The sequence below is a fragment of the Mus pahari genome, chromosome 11, assembly GCF_900095145.1.
Source record: "Mus pahari chromosome 11, PAHARI_EIJ_v1.1, whole genome shotgun sequence".
NCBI lineage: Eukaryota > Metazoa > Chordata > Mammalia > Rodentia > Muridae > Mus > Mus pahari.
The window spans coordinates 33,761,878-33,786,594 of record NC_034600.1 but is presented as its reverse complement, the minus strand read 5'-3'; the positions used below and the strand labels follow the sequence as shown (position 1 = coordinate 33,786,594).

The 24,717-nt window shown below is 42.6% G+C and overlaps 1 protein-coding gene across 8 annotated transcripts in view; it reads left to right on the top strand.

Annotated features, from left to right (window-relative positions):
- The window catches only part of Mast4 (microtubule associated serine/threonine kinase family member 4), a 591,509-nt gene that overhangs the window by 286,260 nt on the left and 280,532 nt on the right, over positions 1-24,717 (top strand). For all 8 annotated transcript variants that reach the window (XM_021208672.1, XM_029544159.1, XM_029544158.1 and 5 more), the window contains one exon: positions 18,974-19,005. In XM_021208672.1, the coding sequence (XP_021064331.1) occupies positions 18,974-19,005 (32 nt within the window). The remainder of the gene's footprint in view (positions 1-18,973; positions 19,006-24,717) is intronic.

Below are 24,717 nucleotides of genomic sequence, written 5' to 3'. Positions count from 1 at the left end.
ATATATATATATATATATATATATATATATATATATATATATATATATAAATAACTAGGAATGTAATTTATTCCCATTTTAATTTATTCTCCAGTAAAATGGCAGTTGTTTCTGTTTCCTTTTGTGCCCAAGGAAAGGCTGTGACTGGGTTACAAGGTACAACGATGAACTAGTACAAAGAGTATAATCATCTTGGATTTTAATATTTCAGCTCTGGAATTTCTACATCAAATCCACTTGAATCCTATGATGAATAAGCAGAGAGGAAAGGTTCCTTCAGCGGGACTGTTTCTTTCCTAACATAGAATGTCATGTGTTCCCTCTTATTGACTCACGCCCCTGCTTACAGCATCCAGTGTTCCCAAACCAGTTCCCTCTAGTTACTAACTTACCCCTGCCATTCTTATTGGATATCTAGTGAGCCTGGGTACTTTCCAGAGCTTTGGCTGAACTGTATTTATCCATATGGCTGACAAAGGTCTAGTATACATGGGTAAATTGCTACTGCCCAACCTTGCTTCTTCTTAAAGGGAATTTTTTTTTCTAGGTCTTAAAAATCAATGGTGGCTTGCAGTTGTTCACTTTGTTCAGAGCCATCAGAGATAGGCTCACCACCAAAAGCCCACCTGACAAGAAATTTGCCCAGTGTGAGAATCGAAAACTTTAATTCAGAGATGAAAAGATCAGAAAACAGGTTAAAGATAATGATTATTCATTATGGCTTCTGGGTCGTGTACGTCTATGTATCCACCCATCCCACAAGCAAAAAAGAAAAACGCTTCAAAAAAATGCAAGCAACTTTGAAGAGGAGCTCAGATCTGTTGTGACCAGGCAGGTCTGGTTGAGTCTCATCTTGCTTCTGTGTATTCTGATGGATGAGTTCTAGAAGGAGCATTTCCCAGCAGTGCTCGAGAGGAGCAACTGGTTAACTCAGAGGTACTTGCTGGCCCCAGTGCAGAGGCCAGAGGGCTGATCGTTCTGTAACTGATTCAGTATCTTGGCACATCCTCTGCCAGGTCATTCATTTAGTATTGTTGACGGAGAATCTCATCGTGTATGTCAGCAGACCTGGGACCACATGACCCAGGCTAGTGTCAAGCTCACAATTCTCCTGCCTCTGCCTCCAAAGTCCTGAGAATGATAGCCATGCAACAGAATTCCCATTGTTTGTTTCCTGTGCGTGCGTGTGTGCATGTGTATGTGCATGGCACATGTCTGTGACTTTGATAAATACCCATTCCCCATTACCTCCCACATGTTGGCACACCTCCAACCTGAAAAAGCAATTTGAACAAACTGGCTAAATACAGAATTCGTTGTCTGTGTTCTCCCTGGCTTCACTGTGTCTCTGGACTAATGGCCTTTATCGAGTTCTGAAACACGTTGGCCATGGTCTACTGACTTTCCTCTTCTGGAAATTCCATCTTGGCCCATGTTCTGTAGTATGATTCTTCCCACTGACCTCAAGACTCTTGTCTTGATTTTTCTTCTTTCTATTGGTAATTGGGTTTTCATGATTTCCCCCATTTTTACTTCAGCGTCCGGCCTTCGCTTTGCTCTTCAGGGAAATAAGCCCATCTCATTCTCATGGATTTTGAATTTTAGCGTTTCATCTCTTGTTCCTATTTTTAGTTGTATCTGTACAACTTTTCTGTCTTCATTCATGTCATCATGTATTTGTCCCTGTGTCCTGGAGCTTAATTGTTTTCAGTCTAATCTGATAGCACCAAGACCCTGACAGTAGAGTGAGACCCTGTCTTAAAACAAAACCACAACATTGAAGCTAGGGGCATAAAAGGTTTTGAGTAGTAATAAACCTCTCTGAAAGAAAGAAAAGTCCCATGGACACTCCCAACCTTGGTGGAGTGACAGACAGATGCATTGGCCACGGTGGGGCAAAGAGGAACCAGCCCAGCCTGGATGTTTCCTTTTGAACTTTGCTCCTAAGCTTCTAAGCACTGGTCATATAACTGTGAGCAATGGCCTGCTGTAATTCTCCAAGTGACAATAGAAAGTCTTAGAGGAAATTTGCTAGCAGAGAAAGGAGAACAAAGACAAGCCTTGGCCTTTGAGCAGTAGAACACAGCCCAGTATCCTGTCCCTGGCAGAAACACACTGGAGCCACAGTAGTCCATATTCACTGAAGGTGTCCTTTATGTGAACCACAGAGCCCTCATGGCGGTCACGTGCTTGTGCGTGTTGGTTTATTTCTTTAGAGAGGTGATCACTGTGGTTGCACAAGGCCTTGCTCCCGTGGTCCTTGTTGTCAGTCTTCGCTTGAATTTGTTGCTGCAGTCTTGTGAGTTGCTGAATTACCGTGTAGGTTACCTACCGCTTTTTCATGGTGTGATTCAAGACTGTGATTTAAAGTCACCAAGCACAGTAGCGAGTACATAGTGTTGCATTAACCTGATCTGTCTTCTCCGCAGTTATTCTAGCATTATACTAAAAGTAGGACTCAGTTAAACCTCAGCGTTTGTGTGTCTGAGCAGCGTGTGCCCTCATCCTGATGTCTCCTGGTCCCAGTGAGTAGGGAAAGCCCTTCAGATTATGCCCTCGCCCCTAGCAGGTCAGCCTGATGATGGTGATAGTCTTTGAAAGGTATTATTTGTTCGTGATTTTTTTTCACAGCGGACTTTAAATTTTTCTCATCAGATAGTAATAGCCACTTTTAAAGTTCCAAACAGCCTGTAGAAATGTGAAATTATGTATCCCATTCTGTTTTATTTCAGGGAACATGAAATATCCCCATTGGGTGGCCATTTTGTGAACCTGAAATGCATCTTTTTCGGAACATCTAGTGGGGACCAGGAAGTTTGGGCTTAGGGGAAGTGCTCTAACCTAGAAGCTGCTCTAGGTAGAACATCTTACTTAGGAATGCTCTTTATTATAGTTTATACTGATATATATATATATATATATATATATATATATATATATATATATATATATATATACACACACATATATATATATATATATATATACACACACATATATATATATATATATATATGTTTATATATATATATATATATATATATATATATATATATATATATATTTTATCTATATAGTTCTCTGCTGCTGAACAAGGACAGTCGTAGTTTCCCATCCAGGAAAATAAGCTGGACTATCTATCATACCCCACCTCAAATGAGAGAGAGAGAGAGAGAGAGAGAGAGAGAGAGAGAGAGAGAGAGAGAGAGAGAGAGAAAACACTGCCTAAATAGCAAAGGAAAGGAGAAGTCACTGGGCATGTTCTCTTCCTTTCTGAGGTCCATGCTACCATGTATCATACCTCATAGCTAGTGGTGGCGATCTTGTCTACATTCTGTTTTAAGCTTGCAAATGAGTTAAAGAAGGGCACACTTAATAATGTCTTTTGTCATCTGCCTCTGGGTGTATCACTGGGGTCAAGTCTTGCTCTCCCTTCCTTCTCTCTGCAAGCCTAGGGCAGTCTTACTTTAGATGGTATGTTCTGCAAGTCTTTGCTTTTAGTTATTATTGGAATTTCTCTTAGAGCTCTGTCATGCTTTCACACAGACAGAATAGAAACTTGCCTGTGATTTTTCTTGATAGTAGCTGGGATCTATGTGGAGTAGGGGGTCTTCAAAACATTTTGCAGCCAATATGTTTACTCCAAGTCACCAGCCATGCCGGGTGCTACAGTGTATCACTAGTCCCAAAATAGGCTGCTACAGGAGGTTGGAATGGAGCATAGATTTTCTAACACAGCATGTTAGATGAAATGATTTTGTGTACCTTGAAGTGGAAAATTCAATCAGAATTTTCCACACTTTTTAGTTAAAGCAACACTGTTATTTATTGATGAAAGGTGGACCCAGAAAAATGCAGAATTGCACACAAGGAATCTAGCATATTGTTCCTGGCCATAGTAAGCAATAATTTTTTTTCTCTTTTAATGAAAGCTTCATGAGATTTTAAAAATGGGGACTGCTTAAAATATATGGCTATATTGTCTGCTTGGGACATACGCTGGTATGTGTGGCGTGTATTCAGATGAAATTGGAGCCCTTTAAGAAGTTTACTTTTTGTTAATAGGTGGGCTTCATGCTTGATAAATGGCAATTTCAAGTGCCTAGATAATCCATTTGGGCTTAAATAGAGCTATTTGGAAAGCACCTGAGAGTCCTATCAATAATACAAGAATGGATGAGATTCTCTAAGCTTTCATTGAAGTAGGCTTAGAGTCTATTTAAATCTGTTACTACTTTTTAATCTGTCTTTTGGTGCACTGAGTGTATATTCATATATATATTCATATATGTATATATAGATATATATATGGTATATTAGCATAATAGCTCATTATATAGCTGAATACTTGGTATGTTGAAAAGGGTTGCAGTGTCAGATTTGTGCATACATATTTAAGACAGAATAATAACAATAGGAAAGGACTCTGTGCTTCGGCTCCATTTCTAGGCACTTTATGCCTTTTATTGAATCCTCCTAACAGGGTCTGCAATTTCTACTGATGAAAGAATGTCAGAGACTGGCACAGAAGTTGCCCAAAGCCATAGGCAAAATGGGGCTCGCACACACTCTGCAGAGAAGACTCCTGAGTCTTTTAATCCACTGTACCTTGCAGCTTCTCGGAAGCTGTGCCCTTCCATATTCATCCTGGTAAACCTAAAGACACACGGGTTGTCATGTAGGATTTAACATATAGGATATGCATATTTATTTCTCAATTATAAATGTATAAAGAATTTCTCAATGAATCTTTCGAAGTCCAATTTAGCCACTATTTTTAGGTTTTTTAAATTGATAAGCAGTTAAACTCAGTACTGTTCACCTTGCTTTGTCTTTTTCTATTTAAACACTGGCATTAAAAATGACAGAAACATTTTTTTTAAATGGGTACAAATATGTCACCGTGTGTAAATGAGATGTTTTGAGTGACCTTGTAGGATCCCCAACCTTAGTTCAGCTCAGAGTTCTCTCGCTCCAAAGTGTGTCCCCCCCACTTGCTGAAATTTTTGTACAGCATCATGTGGTACAAAATTGCATTTTTAGCTGTGTTCTGTCAGAAAGGAATCCACACTTGGTGGTCCATTTCACACTTCCAAGGCAATCCAGAGAGTTCAGCACAGGGACAAACACCTTTTCTTCAGCGCCGTATACATGTCAGCCAGATGTTGCCTAGTGTGCTTGTTCATTTTTATTTTTATTTTTATTTTTGAAAGAACCTAATACATGTAGTTTTATAGAAGCCAGGGTGGACGCTTCCATTCAGGTGTTATAGATGGCTGTGTTCATGTAGGTTAAGTGTAGGATGTAGTACTCTGAAATCTTTCTAATTTGGGTAACAACAGTAAGCTATGTTGTGAAAATATTCTTTGAGCTCAAATTTAAAGGTCTACCCCAGGCAGGGTCCTTCTGGTCACGCAAGTCACAATTTTGACTTCGAAGGGAAGATTGTGTCTTCACAGGGAGAGAACCAAAAGCTAGGCTTTGGGAAGAAGCAATTAAAACCCCCAAAGCCTTTTATTGCTTTTGATGCAAAAAAAAAAAAAAAAAAAAAAGGGCAGAAACATCCCCACACTGAAATATTTTCTGCTAATTAACTGTCACAAATGCAATGCCATTAGGCTTAGAGTCTCTTTGGTTAACTTCAAAGTCATTAGTGCACACTGTGACGCCCTCCCAAATTTATTTCAGGGAAAGGAAACAAATTGACAGATCTGTAATCAATGTTTCCAAGACTTGCATCTGATGGGACCTAGGCCTGGTTTACAGACTCTGTGCTGTGTCTGTCTTCTCTGGGAAAGATGGAGCTGCCCTCGCTGGAGGCGCCTGGGTTATCTTGACATTGACCATGCATTACGGCCCGCAGTTGTAAGGTTGGCAGAAGTCCCTGGGAAGGACTTCTGGATTCCCACCAGGAATGTGCTTAGCTGCAGAACAGAAAATGAGCCACTTAAATGTAGATTTCTTTTTTGCACTTGGAGATGTTTGTGGCAGAATGTCCACAGTGAACATGTCCTATTAAGACAGCATCATCCAGAACAGGGCCCCTTTGGTCTTCTCTCCGCTGTCCTTAATGCTTTGGGCATTGGGAAAATCATCATACAACTCCCTCCCCTCCCCTCCCCTCCCCTCCCCTTCCCTTCCCTTCCCTTCCCTTCCCCCTCTTGTTTTCTTCTTCAAGATAGGGTTTCTCTTTGTAGCTATAGCTGTCTTGAGACTCACTCTGTAGACCAGGCTAGCCCCTAACTCAGAGAGATCCTCTTACCTCTGCCTCCCGAGTACTAGGATTAAAGACATTAACCATCACTACCACCTGGCATAGAATTTTCTAAGACTCAACTGCCCTATTTGGAAAATACTAGTAATCTTACCACGCTACAGGGTGATGGTAAGGCTTCCAGGCAGCCAGTGAGAGCACACACTGTAGCAGCTATGGTAACATCATTTTTGCTAGTGGTGCTGGGATGAAGATGTGAAGTAGGAGACAGGGCGTCCATCTTTCTCAGAGGTCCCATTTCTATCATGCTTCCAGCTTTACACTGGAGAAAACACTAAAAATAAAGAGAAGAAAACAACAAAAAAAAATCAAGGTCTGGATGCTGAGGAGATGGCTCAACAGGGCTTGAGTTGGCTTTCCAGCACCCACATCGGGGAACAGACTTACAGCCATCTGAAATTCGAACTCCAAGGGGGTCTGCTACTTCTAGGTTCTGAGTGCACATATGGTCATGTGTATACAAGCACACATGCACACAATATACACACATCACATACATATACACATACCACACATACACACACACACACACACACACACACACACACACACACCACACCACTTACACACACACATACACACACCACATACACACACACACACTATATATATATATATATATATATATATATATACACACACACACATACACACACACAAACACACACACACCACACACACCACATACATATATACATATCCCATACACACACACATAGATACTACACACACCACATACAAACACACACACTAGCTTAGAAATAAAATAAGTCTTTAAAAATAACATTAAAATGTCAGATTCTTTACTCTTGTCACAAACAGGATCTATTACTTCCTGGGTGAAATACATCCAAGTCAATTGTTTATGTTTCTGGGCCATCTCTTTACAATAAATTTCAGCACTGTTAGAGGCTTACATTCACATTATCGATTATTCGAATATGCGAACCATTAATCTCCGTGGCCTGCATCCATTTTGCATGTATATTTTGTGTCGTCTTTTGCATGTAGATAGAGAGGAATAGCCTGAAGAAAGTAGACTTGTGGGTATTAGCTTCATTTAGTTTTTCAAGTGCTCCCTTGAGCTGATCTGACAATAAATTTCTACACTAAAATAGGCCTTCTGAACAGTGACGGCTTGGATAAACAGTGAGGTATCCTTAGTAAATAAAAATGATTCATCTCACCCGAGCAAACGTCCCGTCCCTTGTCGGACAGCCTCATCCTGCCCTGTTTCCTGGTTCGATAAAAAGCCTTTTGCCTTTTGTATTCAGGTTGTCTGTAATTTTAATGGGATCCTTGAATTAGTATCTGATTTTTAAAAATTGGTTCATAAAAGGATATTGACTCTTTACATTAGGGGCAGATGTGTTCGTTATGCGCAAACTAGACTACCCTGATGGGGCTTGGAAGAAAACTCCTCTTCTGAAGTCTGATGGAGATACAGCTGTTTAAAAAGTGACCACACTGACTCATAATTCACTGTGGGCGGGACGGTGATCTTCGTTTGAGAAAATGAGATTGTGAAGGGGAGGGAGATGTTCTGCCGGCAGGGTTTTTCTAATTGCTTGCTTTCCTTCCCTGGCATCCACGTTCACTTCTTTCCCAGGGCATTTTCCTGGGTAATGAGAAGACGTTGAAATCAAATAAGGCTTTTGAACACTGAAGATGCTTACCATGGCGCTGATGACGAATTCTATAGATTTATAATGATTCTAAGAGGTGTCTCATATCCACTATATTAACTCTCTTCTTAGAAGCTTATGAACATTGTAGCTTTTATTGATTCCAGAGGATTGGACCCAACAGTAAGCAATAAAAGTCGATGGTAACTTTCTTCCCATAGAGGGGTTTGCAGATCAATATTTTGAATTTACTGTAATTTGCTGGTAATAAATGGGAGAAGGAAAAGCATTGCAAGGCCTTGCGGGGGCACAGCTGTGCAGTGTGGGCATTTTATCTCAGCTCACTGTGGGTCATGGGCTTGCCCCAGGACCAAGAAACCTAGTTGAGTGGCAGGGTTGATACGCTTATTTACCAAAAGGCTTCATGAGTGTGTCCCAATGACAGTAAGAGAAGTCAGACCTTGTTCACAGTGACCTTAATTTTATACAGATGCTGAAGGAACTTCCAATTTGCATTGTCTTAAAGGCAATTAAGTTCAGCATCTTGTGTTGGCGTTTGATGTCCAGACAGAAGGCTGTCCCTCTTAATAGAATAGTTGAATGTGTCTCTGCTGGAACCTTTGACAAACCATGGCCAAGTTCAAGATGACAGAGTGGAGGTGTCTGGACTGTTCCTCATGAACTTGAGCTATATTATGTAGGCCCCTTTTGTCCTGCCTGCCTTCCTCGTTGAGTAATATATTTGGGTGGAAAACACTGGCGCCTAGGGTTTTGGAAGCTGTCAGAACTGAGTGTCACAAGAACATTGTTTGGTTCCAAGTGTGCCATGGTGATGTGAGCCTAATTTTGGGAGGTAGAAGAGGTCCTTTGGGACACTCTGTAGCATCACCTTGGGTTGAACTAAAACTGTGGCATTAAGTTTGTCTTTTTAAAGATGATTGATTTATGGAATCTGGAGCTAGCCTCAGATGATGTTCTTTAGATACCAAACACATTTTTTTCTTTTTTAAATTTTATTTATTTATTTATTTTTACATTTTTCTTTTTTTATTAGATATTTTCTTCATTTACATTTCAAATGCTATCCCGAAAGTCCCCTATACCCTCCCCCACCCTGCTCCCCAACCCACCAACTCCCGCTTCCTGGCCCTGGCATTGCCCTGTACTGGGGCATATGATCTTTGCAAGACCAAGGGCCTCTCCTCCCAGTGATGGCCAATTAGGCCATCCTCTGCTACATATGCAACTAGAGACACAATTCTGGGGGTACTGGTTAGTTCATATTGTTGATCCTCCTCTAGGGTTGCAGACCCCTTCAGCTCCTTGGGTACTTTCTCTAGCTCCTTCTTTAGGGGTCCTATGTTCCATCCAATAGATGACTGTGAGTATCCAATTCTGTATTTGCCAGGCACTGGCACAGCCTTACAAGAGATAGCTATATCCAGGTCCTGTCAGCAAAATCTTGCTGGCATATGCAATAGTGTCTGGGTTTGGTGGTTGTATGTGGGATGGATCCCGGGGTGGGGCAGTCTCTGGATGGTCCTTTCTTCCATCTCAGCTCTGAACTTTGTCTCTATAGCTCCTTCCATGGGTATTTTGTTCCCCATTCTAAGAAGGAACAAAGTATCCGCTCTTTGGTCTTCCTTCTTCTTGAGTTTCATGTGTTTTGCAAATTGTATCTTGGATGGTCTAAGTTTCTGGGTTAATATCCACTTATCAGTGAGTGCATATCATCCATGTTCTTTTGTGATTGGGTTACCTCACTCAGGATGATATCCTCTAGATCCATCCATTTGCCTAAGAATTTCATAAATTCATTATTTTTAATTGCTGAGTATATTCCATTGTGTAGATGTACCACAATTTTACATTTTTTCTTAAGAGAAGATCTCATTGTCCTGGAACATGCCAGGAAGTTAGGCTGATTGGTCAGTGAGCCCTGGAAATTTATCTCCCTGTCTCTACCTGCTCAGGACTAGAATTATAAGTATTTCATACCTGGGTTGGTTTTGTTTGTTTGTTTGTTTGTTTTCATGAGTTATGAGAACTGAGCTCAAGTCTTTGTGCTTCAATGAGCCATCTCCTCAATACAGTAAATATAATCGTTAAGCCTTAACCCCAGTAGATCTGAGGGTCGGTTTGTTTCTATTGTAGCTTCTTTTGTTTCAAAAAAAACAAAAAAAAAACAAAAAACAAAAAACAAAAAAAACAACTAAACAAACAAACAAAAAAACCCTAGAATTTTCAATATGACCTAAACTAGTTTCTTTAACTTCAAAACATAACACAGAAATTTTCCTTAGAAAAAGTTCTTTTGTTCTTGGGGAAAGTGAGCACTCAAAACTACAATATGACTGTGGGCTAGAAGCTGTTCATCTTGAGGGAGCACGTGCACAGGGCTTGGTACATTGTAGGCACTCAGTGAAAGTCGGCTGTTAGTCACATATGTCTCAAATCCCCCACAGAGAGCTGGGCAAAGTTAGACGTGCAGTGGACATCTCTTTGGTAATACCGAGAATGCTCATGTCTGATTCCCAGGCTTGATGTTTTGACATCAGTGTGTTAGGAAGTCACCCGAGCCCCAGTCATGGACTGGAAAGGAAACTTATTTTACTTGCTCGTTTATTTAGGGTTAGCTGATTATCTGGCTTGTTACGCCTCTTCTGCCGGAGAAAAGTCTGTGTTAAAAGTAACGTGCTCACAGGACTGCACTTCAAAGAAAATGTCTGTAAAAAACAATTTAGTGTGAAATTTGCTTAGAAGAAGCTGCCCAAGTCAGTTGTGCCTCATCGTGGAGAGACGTAACTGGCAGGTGTTAGCTTCTTTGAAACCCCTTGGAAGGTGATGTGAGGGGAGACTGGTACCGATCCAACCAGCTGTGACCTGGTGAGGAAAGACACTTACAGTTCCCAGAATTGAACAGGTATGAGATTTGGGACATACTGAGTAAGACCTTTGCCGTCATTCCTTCATTGGTGAAACAGGAATAATGGTGACGATTAAATGAGCCAGTGTTTGTCAACACACAGTTAAACGCCAGAGTCTATCACTATATCTGTGTTGTGGGTGAGTTTAGTTTGTCATGATGGATGCTAACTCTCCCTACAACAAGCCTGGCACCCTGGCTTGGCAGCTTTATCCCTGGTCCTGTACTGTGGAACCCTCTTGCTAACCGTGTTTTACTGTTCCCTTGCCCATTTCACATTTCCACCCGTTCCCTTCTGAAAGCCCTCTGTGCTTTTAGCATCCCAGTTCCCTATCCTTATCTCCAGGTAGTACCCTGTCCTTGCCCATCACGGTTCTGACTTTCCCAGAAACCACACATGTCTTCTCAAACCCCCGAGAGGCCGTGTGCTTAGTCCTGCCTGTGTTCAGCCTGCCTCTCTGCATTCTGCCTCTCTCTGCCTCATCCTTGGTCCTAGCGCTCAGCCATGCTCCCAGGATACTAGAGCAGGCCTAAGACCTTTCCCATTCATTGGCTGTCTGTAAGCCATGCAACACCCTAATGCTGGAGTGAAGCTTTTCCATCATGTCACCTGGCTGTGTTCTCTTGCTGAAGTGCTCCATGGCGTCCCCATTGCCTACAGGAGAAGCGCAGACTCTTGAACACAGCCCGTGATATGGCTGCATCCTTGCCTGTGTGCTCTGTTGTGTTGAGTTTCCTTTCTTCTCTACTCCCCAGCCTTTCTAAGGATTCGCCCCAACCCATCCTGCACCCCACTTTCCCTCCCTACAGTGCTCACCCACCCCGCCCTGAGGCTGCCTGGCCAGTGCCCAAACCTTACAGTGGTAGGAGCAGGCACAAGCAGAGCATGTGTCACTTGGGAACTTTTAAATTATAAAAGCAAAAGACAACTGGTTGAAGTGACAACAGACGTCCTTAGTTCGCATGTCTTAAAAGCCTGGAAATACACCAGACTGGATCCATTGCTTGACAGAGGTCACCCAGCGCCTCATTTCTCTCCATCCTCCCCATCCAGCTTTGATGCCTATCACAAGCTTCCGAACTCTTGGATGAGGCGCATGAGACTTTCCCCAAGCAAGCATCACTTCTCATCTGCTTTGCCCAACTTGGGCCACAGGCTATCTCTCAACTCGTTTCCATGACCCAGGAAAGTAGCTTTGTGACTTGCTTCACTAGTTCAGAGCTGCTTCTGTTTCAGTCTTCTCACCCTTCCCAATTCTGTGACCTTTTACTACAGTTCCTCATCTTGTGGGGACCCTCTAACCATAAAAGTATTTTTATTGCTACTTCATGACTTTAATTTTGCCACTGTTATGAACCATAATGCAGATATCTGTGTTTTTAAATGGTCTTAAGCAACCCCTGTAAGGGACTCATTCGACCCCTGAAGGAGACATGACCCCCCAGGTTGACAACCACTGTTCTTGAGGCTAAGGCTTGTATTGGTTCCTTCACAAGTTGCTGTTGTGCATAGCAGTGGTCTGTGGCAAGAAACAGCGCTGGCCTTCCTCAGAGGAAACCCAGCATCCCCATCCTTTGCTGTTGAATGCATTGAAGAACCTTCCTCCATCCCGGGCCCCTTTCACACCGCATTTTCCACTGAGAGAAGTCGTTTATCCCCAGAGCTGGCATGGTCTCTACCATGTCAACCTTTACTAAAAAGTGTGTGATTGAATAAAGAAAACCCATTTCGCTTGCTTTAATCCCCAAATGTGCCCTTGTCTTCACCCTTGGCAGATTTTTTGCCTTCTCAGTAACTGAATTTATAGAACCTCAAGTGAATAACTTCAGTTTTGCTTTCAAAATGTGTCTGTTTCAGTCTTGGTAGGGGCGAAGCTGGTATCCACATTGTCCTTCTCATCTCAACATTATCACTGACAGACCTCCTTCGATTGTATTTTCATCAGTCCTCATCTCTCAGCCTCTCTTGTCACCTCTCTGTGTTCCTCCAAAAGGTTCATGTCTTGAATGCTTGGCCCTGAGCATGTCATATGGACAGGAGACCTTTATGAGGTAGAACCTACTGTGAAGTAATTAGGTTATTAGAGATGCCATCTTCACAGGAGATAAGATGTGTTCAGAATGGTGTGGCCATATGCAGGATGTCATCTGTAAGAGGGTTTTCTGCGGAAGTGGATTGTTATTTATGAGAGAGAGAGAGAGAGAGAGAGAGAGAGAGAGAGAGAGAGAGAGAGANAGAGAGAGAGAGAGAGAGAGAGAGAGAGAGAGAGAGAGAGAGAGAGAGAGAGAGAAAGGAGAGAGGGGGGAAGAAAAGACAGAGAGAAAGAGATGGGGGGGAGAGAGAACTATCCTGGCCCCTGAATCCCTCTGGTTTTCTAGTTCACCATGAACTCTATTCTGCACATACTCTGTCCACTGTGACCATTCACCATGAGGCCAAGAGATGTTCTCACTTGGATCTCCAAAACTGTGAGCTGCACAAACTTCTTATGTTAAAGAATTATTCAGTCTTAGGTACTTTGTTGGAACAATGTAAAGTACTCTAACATCATCTTATTTTCACAATGGATAGATGGGGGGAAGTGATATTGGATAATGGTGCTGCTAATAGTGATGATGATGATGATGATGATGACAACAAAGTGTGTGTGTGTGTGTGTGTGTGTGTGTGTGTTCCGTACATGTGGTTTGTGGAGGGGTGTATGTGCACCTATTCATATGAGCTGAGGCAGAAGAGGACATTGGGTATCCAGTTCTGTCACCACCCTTATCTCTGGAAACAGTATCTCTCATTGAGCCTGGAGCTAGGCTGGCAGCCAATAAACCCCAATGATTCTACTGTCCCCACCCCCACAGTGCTTGGGTTGCACATGTGTGTGACCACGCCGGGCTTTTTAGGGGAATGCTGGGGATCTGAACTCGGGTTCTTGTGCTTATATAGCAAATATCGATACCCAAACAAGCATCTCCCAGCCCTAATTTTAATACCGTTATGAGCTTGCTCTGGTCAATTGCTAGTTTCCTGTGGACTTCCACTGGGGACGCTTGGTAACCTGTCCAGACAGCCAATCGTTTTATGATTTTAGGCAAAGAAAGAAAAATAGATCCTGCAAGTAGTGGGGCCTCTTTGGTATCCTGTACCCACTTCAGATCTCACCGCCGTGGTCTTGGTATTCCAGCTCTTCTTTCTCTGTGCAGAAAACCGTAAGCTTTCAGGGCAGTTTCCTAAAGCCATCAAGGGTTGTCTGAGAACCGAGTTTGCCTCCTGCTCTGGTTCATCAGCAAATACTATGTGAGACCAGATCTTTGATACAAGCCTTTCTGTCCCCTGCCCCTACCTTTGGCCTCTTGGTGACAGAGTCAAGTGGCCGGAGTATTCCTTGAGGAGAGCTGGCCTCTGGATGATCCCACCCCTGCTGCTTCCCCGTGGTGGTCTGCAGTGAGCATCCTGCTATAGAAAGGTGCTTGGGTGGTATAGGTCCTTCACCTATATCACTTCCCACCGACACAGAAAATACCATCACAGCTTAGCGCTCTCGGCTCAAATGACAGCCTAGGAAATTACTATTCCCTAAAGGGGGAAAAAATTCTTAAGGTAAAGAGTTTATGCAAACCAGTAGTCTTTAAAGGGATTTGAAATAACTAGCCTCTAATAAACAATTGCTGCAAACAGTATTTCCTCCCCCTCTGGCTCTCTAGGGATCACACTTAGGCACTGGTTTTCTTTAAAGTTCCCTAGGTGACATCAATGTGTAGTCAGGTTTCAGAATCTCTACTGCAGCCAAATCAACCAGTGCTCGGAACTTCTGCTTGAGCAGAGTTATGTCTCCCTGTCATTTTCTCCCCCCAGTTAGCATTTACACATCCAGGTTAGACTGCACAATCTTTTCATTTTTTAATTTTTTTATTGGTTATTTTATTTATTTACATTTCAAATATTATCCCATTTCCTGGTTTCCCCTACACAAACCCCCTATCCCACCCCTCTCTCCCCTGCTTCTATGAGGGTTCTCCTCTCCCACCCACCCACCCACTCCCACCTCACTGCCCTAGCATTCCTCTACACTAGGGCATCAAACCTTCACAGGACCAAAGGGCCTCCCCTTCCATTGATGCCAGATAAGGCCATCCTCTGCTACATATGCTGCTGAATTCACGCATGAATTTGGTGGCCTTTGCCATACTTCTCTTTGTGCTCATGAGGGAAGCTCATATTTCTTCTGATTGCCCTGCTGACAGCTGGATCGAGAGACCCCGAAATGACCACCCGACTTAGGAACCTGCCAGGAGCCATGTGATAAAGACTGGGAGACAGTTAAAAAGTACAACCTGTAGGAGGTGCACAAGGACTTTAATTTCCTGGTTCTGGCCTGGTTTTTGACCCTGTCTTCCCAGTTGTCTTGTTGCCATAGAAAGTGCTGTTTTAGGCCTGCTTCAGTTTCTGTTGCTTTGAGGAGACCCAGCCTCTTCCGCGCAGCGCAGGCAGTGAATCCTTCGGGGAATGCTTCTCCATGGTCTGGGTCCCGGCTGTCTGCCAACTCTTCTCTCTTCCCTACACCCCAGGCTCATTGCTCTCCATGGCATCTTATATGCCAAGGATTCCAGTCTCTCTCTAGTCCCAGCCCCTTTCTGAAACCCATATTCATATATCTATAGGTGCAGACTTTTCAGGATGATAGCCGCATATGTACAGTTTTGATTTACACGTTCCTGCCGAGCTTCTGTTCCATGAAACTTCCCCAAATACTTTGGGTTCCTAATTGTGACTCCTCTGTGAGTTTTCTTCTGTGTCCCTCACCTAGCTCTTTAATACAGCATAGACGGACACATTCTTCCTTGCAAGCAACCCCCCCCCCCCTTGAGGCTGGCTGGTAAAGGCTCACACACACACACACACACACACACACACACACACACACACTTGTTGGCTTTCTCTTGTCCTGAACTCTGCATGAATTTTCTTCTTAAATTTGAGAAAAGAGTTTTTAATATCTTCAGTCCCTCTGCCTAGTCTGTCTTTTGTTTTGGTTTTTGTTTGTTTGTTTTGTTTTTTTGAGGTGGGGCTCTTTGCTATATATAGCCCAGAGTGGCTTCCATTTCGTAGGGTCAAGAAATCCTCCTGCCTCAGCCTTCTTAGTGCTGGGGTTGTGTGTGAGCAGACCATGGTCAGTCTTCCTGAGAGATCTCAAGAATAAGACAAGTCTCAGAAAGAATTACTCACACTTCATACTAGTTTTCAAGGTAACTATTTAACGTTCTTAGAAATGTAACTGAGAGTATATGAAGGAAATAATGATAAATAGCAGTCTAAAATATATTAAGCCACTGAGAACAAATATATTGGTTCCTGGCCTACAGTCCCAGCACTTGAAAGTCTGAGGCAGGACATTGCCAATCTGGGCTACAACCTGAGACTCTGCTTCAAAACAAAAACATAAACTAAAACAACAATAACAACCCCCCACAAACAAACAAACAAATAAATAAATAAAAGAGAACAAAGTCACGGAGCAATCAGTATCTATGAAAATAGTCTTCTTAAATATGTTCTCAATCTGGAAATAACTAATAGGCATATTTAGTTCATATAGATTCTTCTTGCCCCTTCATTTCCTTTGCATCCCGTTCCCTGACCCACCTCCAGTTCTTACCTAATACAGCCTTTAACAGCTATGCCCTATATACCAAATGCTAGCTTTGGTTTATGACCTGGACAAACACACACATCTGAGCTAATTATCTAACTATGCGTTAGTGACCTTATCCCGACAGTAAGGGAAGCAAATGAAGACACACACGTGGAGCACCATCGGGGCACAGGCAGTAAAATGCCCCGATGCTGTTCATTTGTGCCTGACCCGTGCTGATTTATTAGCATGTGGTCTCCATACTTTAGGGCAGGAGCCAGCGACTGCTCAGCTGCCTGCAATCGCTAAGCCTCTGGTATTTGCAGACTCGGGCTGCTACTGTTCACAAGGTCTTGGCCACGGCACATTCGTTTCTCTCACTTTATTACCATCACATCTGATTCCAATTTGCTACCAAATTGAGTTTCCCATCCTGAGCCTGACATTCAAGCCGTCAGGTGGATTAGCTCCTTCAGCTTGGTTAGCATGGTGGCTCCAGGTCAGCTGACAGTGGCCCCATTAAACATCCTCTGCTCCTCATCCTGGAAGCTCGGGTGCTGTCCTGTGGTGCAGGGGAGTTGCGTGAGCCACTGTAACCTTTCTCCTTATTTAGAACTCGTAATTCTAGGCCTACTGGAAAGGCTTCTGATTAAAAACAGAGTCAGTTCTTATCCCCTTATCTTGACTTTTCAGCAGCTTTTTCAGAGAGCAAAACAACCAGGGGTTGTTTCAAGGACTATGATTGATTGAGCCCTCAGTTCCCCACTTGGCCTTTCCTGATTCTGTCTTTCAAGTTTTCTATTTGCATATATAGTTGATATAGCATCAGATTTATTACTCGCTTGTTCGTACTAATAATGCCTCTGGCATCATCTATGTTGCCTTCTGATCAAGTTTCTGCCAGAGCAATGGTAGCCTTTTAGGCTCTAGGCCTTTTGCTGAGCAAGGTGTGTCAGTTCTTTCCCAAAAGACACAATCTAATGAGTTATGGCTTTTAGGAAATTGTTAAAAAAAAAAAAAAAAAAAAAAAAGGCCAAATACAAAACTAATTTCTAGTGTTTGCTTAATCAAAGATTCATATACAGGAAATTGTTCATTGGTTTTCTGTGTGCATTTCAGCCCCTGAGGAGTCTATCCTGGTTAAAGGCTGTCTTCTTGTTATCAGCAGATAAAGGTGCATTTCTGTTTTAGATCAGGAAGCCAGCTTCAGCAAGCACGGTAATTTCTTGACAGATAATCAAAGATTCAAGGGGGGGATGTAAGAACAAACAGGGTGCTTCATTTCTTAAATTACTGATTGTCCTACCCAGCACTAACCAGTGATACATTACGGTAACTCCGTATGGGAACGTATTTATAAGTTAGCAGGGAGGTCTCTATGTCTAAAGCCCTCGCCACATATCTTCCTTGCCTCTCCTCGGCTGCGCTCACGGCCATTTTCTATAAGCTGTGCTAGAGTAAATTGCACTGTTCAGAAGTGATGTCTGAGGCCGTTGCCCATGACAAACACTCAGGATCCAACAAAAATAGAGGGCAGGCAAGGTGAGTATGGAGTGGGGGATGGGGTGGAGGTGGGGACACCTTTCCAAAGAAGACGCTCACTGGCTCGGGCTTCTGAGAAACACCAAAAGTGAGCACTCTGGGGATGAATGGCCAAATTCAGACTCTTCGGAATTTGTAGTGTATTGAATTTTTAAGTCGGCCTGGTTCTTTAATTACTGTCATCGAGTAATCCCTCAGGAGTGGGGTGTGTAGAAGGTCCCTAGTGGATGGATTTTGTGTGTGTGGTTTGTTTGCTTACATGGCTGGTTGTGAAGGGTTTTGTTGTCTTCATTTCCTTGCCTCTCCATAATTCTGCAGATAATGATCTTAATTTGAGGTAAGTGTGAGAGCGTACTTCAGAACTATAAACACTCTGGTAATTGTGGCTGTCTGGTTACCTTTTAGAGGTTCATTAACCTACTTTTCAATACCTAAGAAAGAAGTGCCACTTGTTTTTGAGAAGTAATTCCAGAAGAAAAGCCAGTTGCAGGCTCCCTTTCAAATAGGAGAGTGTGATGTCTGGTGTATGCTGTGTTTGGCCTGAATGTGTTTCCTTGGAGGGTAAGTTTGTTATCTAATTGCCCTTTCATTTCACCTTCCAGTTAATTATAATACTCCAAAATCTCTCCTGCTTCTGTCTATTGCTGTTCTAAATAGGATCCCTGGTCCTTCAGACTTTCCTCGGTCATAGGACAGTGCAGCTCAGCTCAGTATTTCCAACAAGTGGCCTTGAGCAGATCGAAAAGTTTTAGGCTTTCAAATCAGATCAGCTGTTTGTAGTATAAATTTCCCCTTCAGACCTCTTTTCCACAGCAAGAGTGGTGCTGGGAGGGATCCAACGTAAAATTATATCCTCAAAGTCTTTGGTGTCTTGACAAGGCCAAATCAAGTCTGATAATGTCCATTGGTATTACTCAGTGTTCCGGTGACTTTAGCTGGTGTGCCGTCTCCCATGTATGTTTTCTCTTTTCTTTTGCAGAAGGAGCTGAGCCTCCCCCGAAGAGGAAGTCTGTAAGTACAAGGACTCTCTTCCCTCTCTTTTTGCCTTGTGTGTAATGTGGTCCTTCCTGGCGATTGTAACGTGGTCATTTAATGGCGACTGAAAGATTAATGAATCAACAGACAACATGAATTCATTTATAAAAGGCAAAGAGTAATGATCTTCTCGTAATTTGCTGGATCTGTGTGTGAGCACTGAAAACTCTTACTAACTCCTAAGAGGAGCTTCAGTCTTAAAAATTCAGTTATATAGCCAAGCAGAAATGTGATTTGATCTGCAGCTAATACAAAGTATCCTGAGCCTAGAGTTAATGTGTTTCCAGATATTCTTGAACTCTGTGGTTGATCTTTGTTACAGATGTTTTGACACTTGAATGAATGGAGTCTTTGAGTGAGCTACACTTCCTGCTGTTAGATCCACTCTTGTTGAAATGGTGCCCATAACACTCTTGTAGTAAAATGACAGATTTGCAGACCTCGACTTGATTCTTTGTAGTATGTCTCCACCTCTCATTTTTCAGGCGAATTCTATACTTGTGCAGATCATAGTTTTATTCATTAGCCATTTCCAGCGTGAACTTTTTCTTTAAGACTTTACTACCTGTAGGAAAGCTTTCTTACCATTAGCACTATAGAAGGGCTGAATTTGAACTTTTGGGATTTTCTATCAGATTTGTGTTGAAGTCTGTGGAACAATTCCTCTTAAAATAGGGTATTTAAGATAAGACTGGCTAATCTCACTGTGCATGAATAAAAACCGATATGTTGACTATCTTCATCTTTTGATGAAACCTAAACAGCATCATTTGTGAACATTTTTAAAACTTTTTTTGTTGTTTGTTTTTATTTGTTTGCTTTTGTTTTGAGACAGTTTCTCTATGTAGCTTCAGGTATCCCGGGCTGTCTAGACCATTTTATTTCTTAGACTGCCAGGTAGACAGTTAATGACTGTTGCTTCGACTGAGTCCAGCTCCTCGCCTCACTCCCTAGCTAGAGATGAACGGCCCCATCCTTCATTCGGAAGTGCCCTTAGGATTCAGTGCTTTTCCTTTTTGTGTCATGGTTAGGACCCTGTTCCCCAAACTCAAACTTGTGATTTATTTCTCATCACAATGAGAAATCAGAAGTGAGAAAACTAGAAAAACTACCTGAAACCCCTTTGCAGGCAAGCAGGCTTATTTTCTCTATACTTTTCTCTGATACTTTATTTGAAAACCTTAGAAATTTGGTCAGATTTTGTTTTAGCCTTTCTAGTAATTCTCCATAGCTTTGTTAGTATATTTCCAGTAACTATCAAAAGCTTGTACGCATTAAGCAATTAAATGTATCATATCTGTTTAAGAGCTAAATGCTTTTTTGTTTGTTTGTTTGTTTTTCGAGACAGGGTTTCTCAAAACAGGGTTTCTCTGTATAGCCCTGGCTGTCCTGGAACTCACTCTGTAGACCAGGCTGGCCTCGAACTCAGAACTCAGAAATCCACCTGCCTCTGCCTTCCAAGTGCTGGGATTAAAGGCATGTGCTACCACTGCCTTAAGAGCTAAATGCTTAAAAAAAGAAAGAAAGAAAGAAAGAAAGAAAGAAAGAAAGAAAGAAATAAAGAAAGAAAGAAAGAAAGAAAGAAAGAAAGAAAGAAAGAAAGAGCTAAATGTTGCTTTCACAGTGAGGTCTGAGTTCTGTTAATTTTAGCTGATAGCTGTGAATTGATGTGAAGAGGGAGAAAATACATATATTCCTTCACTTGAGAAAAATAAAATATTTAAAAAAAAAAAAGGATAATGAAATAAATGTATTTGGAGCCTGAGTCTTGAATTATATAGAGCATTTAAGGTCCCTTCCCTAATAAAAACCAATTGATTTATTGGGTGGCAGAATGAAACAGGTGGGGCAGGTTAGCACAAGGCCTCCGATTTCAATGAATTTTGTGAAAATTAATATTTCCAAATGAGTCAGCCCCCAGATAAACACAGTTTGATATCGACTACAGTCACCCTCAGAGAATTAGCAGTGTCTGATAATATAGCTATTTTAGAAGCCCACAGACTTCACCATCTTCATTGAATGCCACACAGAGGTCCAGTAATTATTCTCTGCGTGCACTGTCCTTTGTGACACCAAGAAAAAGAAATGCATTTACAAACAGTGGCAGGTTCATTTTAACACGAACCTAATGGAAGAAGACAGCGTAGCTTTCTGAGGCGCAGGCTTCAGCCAGTGTCACAGTATATGATTGTTCTGTTAGCACTTTCTCACCTTGGGTGCTGTGAAAATGACTCCTAGCAAGTGCCTTCAACTCCTGTGCTCCTCTGCAGGAAGACCGGGCCATCTCTCCCACCCCCTGCGCTTGGGTTGAGTCTTCTTACTTTCCAGGTTGGCATGGAGCAACTACCCAAGGCACAGTTTAGGCTTTTACTGTCCTTGCTCCCAAAGCCACAAGACTGACCTTGTCAGGGGGGGGGCTGTGCCTCCGAGGGAGTCACTTTGGCTTGACGTATCTGCTGCTTCTAATTTGTGCATCGTGAAGTTTGTATTTTAGTATTACATTTCCGTCTCTTTGAAACTTATAGAATCTGTTAGCCTCGTTTGAAATGTTTGAGTTTTGTTTTGAATATGCTAAAAATAACTTTTGTATGTGCGGTCCAAAACCACACATATGCCACTCTTAAAAATAAAAATTTCATAAATAAAAAAAGAGAAAAATATGCTTTCTGATGATTGAGAGACTATAAAAGCCAACAATTTCTAGACAATCATATTTAGCTTTTTAAAATTTTTGCAGTCATTTTGAAGGGCACTCGCATGAAGACTGTGTGGTCTTATATAAAGTCTAAAAAGGTGCCAGAGTTGATGAAGACCTTTGTTCTGTAGTGCAAAGAGCGAGAGGCAAGGAAAGCTGAGGGACCTGCCTTCTAGGCAAGATGTCACTGGATAAGACGTTCCCCTGAGGCTTCCCAGCACTCTAATCTTTAAGGCCTCAGATCTTATCTCTGTGCCAGCTTGCTGTATTAGGCGGGTTTTAGCTTCGTTTTTCCATTCAACGAAGGCTTTGGATCTCTGATTCTCGGAGCAGCAGTGTTTTCCTTCCGTTTCTTGGGCGCTTAAGTTACCACACTCCCTGTCCCATCTCTCCTCGCAGTCTATTAGAATCGTGGTATTGCCATAGCTACGCAGAGGGATGCTATAGAGAAGGTTAACTCTCGAGACAAATATGTTGATGAACAAGTCCCAGAGAGAAGGCACCACTTCCATTGTGGAATGTAAAATAGGTAACAAAATCCCGCTGTTTCTGAACACCCTCACCATAGAAATGTGAGGCATGCATGGGGAGTAGCTTTGTGTGAAAGTTGCTACTATAGAAAACGACAGAGATGTCATTCATGTGGTTCTTATAGGGAGGAGCTTCATGTATCCTTAATGTGACTGTGGTGCTAAGTACATAGGTATACATAGAAGATATTACATCTTCTATGACTTAATTTTCTTGAGTGTGTGAAATTGCAATTCAGGCTTTGAACCAAACCCTTACCTAGGGGTAAAAATAGCTTAAATAGATATTTCAAGACTCTCTTTCAAATATGAGGGTGGATCATAACTGTATTTTGTTTCTTGATGGTCTTTTGATCTCTTGATGAAGATTGCCACAGATGACTGCAGTTTTACAATACTTGAAAGGCCCCTGTGTTGGACACGATCGGCTAATGCCAGCGTGTACACTACATTGCGTGCCTGCGTTTCAGGGTCCTGAAAACTGCTTCTGATATGCTGCCAGCAGGTAGGCAAGGAGGAAAAATGAGACCGTTGTTTTTACGGCGATGAATTATAACTTTGAGCTTCAGAACTTGATCCTGGCTGTTCTCCCTGTCAAGCAGGGTGCCTGGTACAGGAATATCTCCAGTACACTGTTTATGGAATAGACACAAGGCCACCTTCCACTAGTCAGGTAGCCCCTTACAGAATACATGTACTGGGCTGGGTCTCTGTAGCCCCTTCACCACGCCTGACTCCTGGGACAGAGATCCTCTGGCACGGTGGCAGGTTCCACGTCCTTGCCGTCATCAAGTCAGCCTGGGACACACAGACTCTCCTGACATGATTTTTATTTGCCTGGTCACCTCTCTGTCTCTGTTGGCATTGCTGGTCTCCTACTGAGGACTTGCCTGGCATTTAAAAATCGACAGCTGTCCCTAGGGAGCTCGTTTTTAGGCAAAGAAAGTAGAAAAAGCGGAAAAGGCAAAAAAGATCTGAACTGATGGACAGTTCGGAAGAAAAGGTGGGCATCTCTGACACTTACCACTTATGCTGAAAGGTCCCTTTGTGCTTTGTTAATTGCCTAAATAAACAGCTCCCCAGGACAGAGGCTTTGATTTTATTTTATTTTATTTATATTTATGGAATCCTCTAGAGTGCCTCTGTAGTGTTTATGCTTTGGTGAGAAGAGCAGGAAACTGGCTAGAGCCAGTTCTTCCCACCCCCTCCCCTCCTACTTTTTAAAATGGGCTTTCACATTTTTTCAAAAAAAGCAAAATGAAAACTGTACTGTCTATTCTTGGCAATAGGTTCTCCCTTCTACTTAACACGCTTCTTCCCTCTACCATGTTTAATTGTGAGCTTTGTCATGTTCCTGCACGGAGCCTTGTGGGCCTGCGAATTCCCGTAGAAGCAGTGGAGGATCCTTGGGTGGTTTCTCAACTCTGTAGTCTTTGTCCACACAAGCTTTAGGGATGGGTTTTAGGGGTACCCAGCAGCAGGAAGCCAAAGTAGCAGCAGCTCCTAATGTGCATGGAAGCTCTAGCGGGGGATGTGCATGTGCCGAAGAGTAGCGCCCGGGAGTCAGGTGCGGCGCCTTTTTCTATTTTAGTTTCTTGATGTAGCAACAACACTGGCATCTTTACCAACTTCCATTTCTTCTCTCTGCACCCTTTCCCTTCCTAATTCTGAAAGCAGCTACAGCCCACTGCTGCCAGCCACGGTAGCTGTACATTAGGAGTCTAGATAGACTGAGATAGGCCAGTAGGAAGGTTCGACGCCTCATCTCTATGTAGAGCAGAGTCCATCTCCATCCCACCTCCTCTGATATTCCCAAGAACCAGCAATGCATTCATGTGCAACTTGAAGATAATTTCCCTTCAGTGCTGTACTTACATGTACCTGCCTTGGGGTACAGCAGAAATCTCATTAAATGGGAGACTTCTGGTGGGCTGGCCACGTGACTGGTGTTTTAGTTTAAAAACATGGTCTCCAGCTGCCTCAGCAAGCTAGGTTTGGCCACCTAGCCCAACATGCCAGTTAGGTAGCCAAGTAATCATAAGAAGCTGAAAGGACTTGTTCACTGTAGCCATTTTGGAAATATAGACACATAAAGGAGTCACTGGCACCCCAAGTTGTTCCTGGGTGTCCATCCGTTCTTTGCATGTGGTTCTCTACGAGAGTACTACACATCATAGCATTTTATACCTCTGATACCTCCGATAAGACCTTAGTCACCTAGAGACCCCACAGAGTGGGCCAGAGAGAGCACCTGTCTCTCAGAGTTCAGGAATCCCTCATGATGATGCACCTGCAGCAGGGAGTGTTGCTATTGCCATCAGACTTTCAGCCTCCAGCAATCCAGTCATCATGGACAGATATGCTAATGCATAAGGCATTTGAGAGCACATTGGTTCAGGATGTACCCCACAGATAATCATCATGTTTTATATTTCCATTTACAAAGGGCTAGTCAGCTAG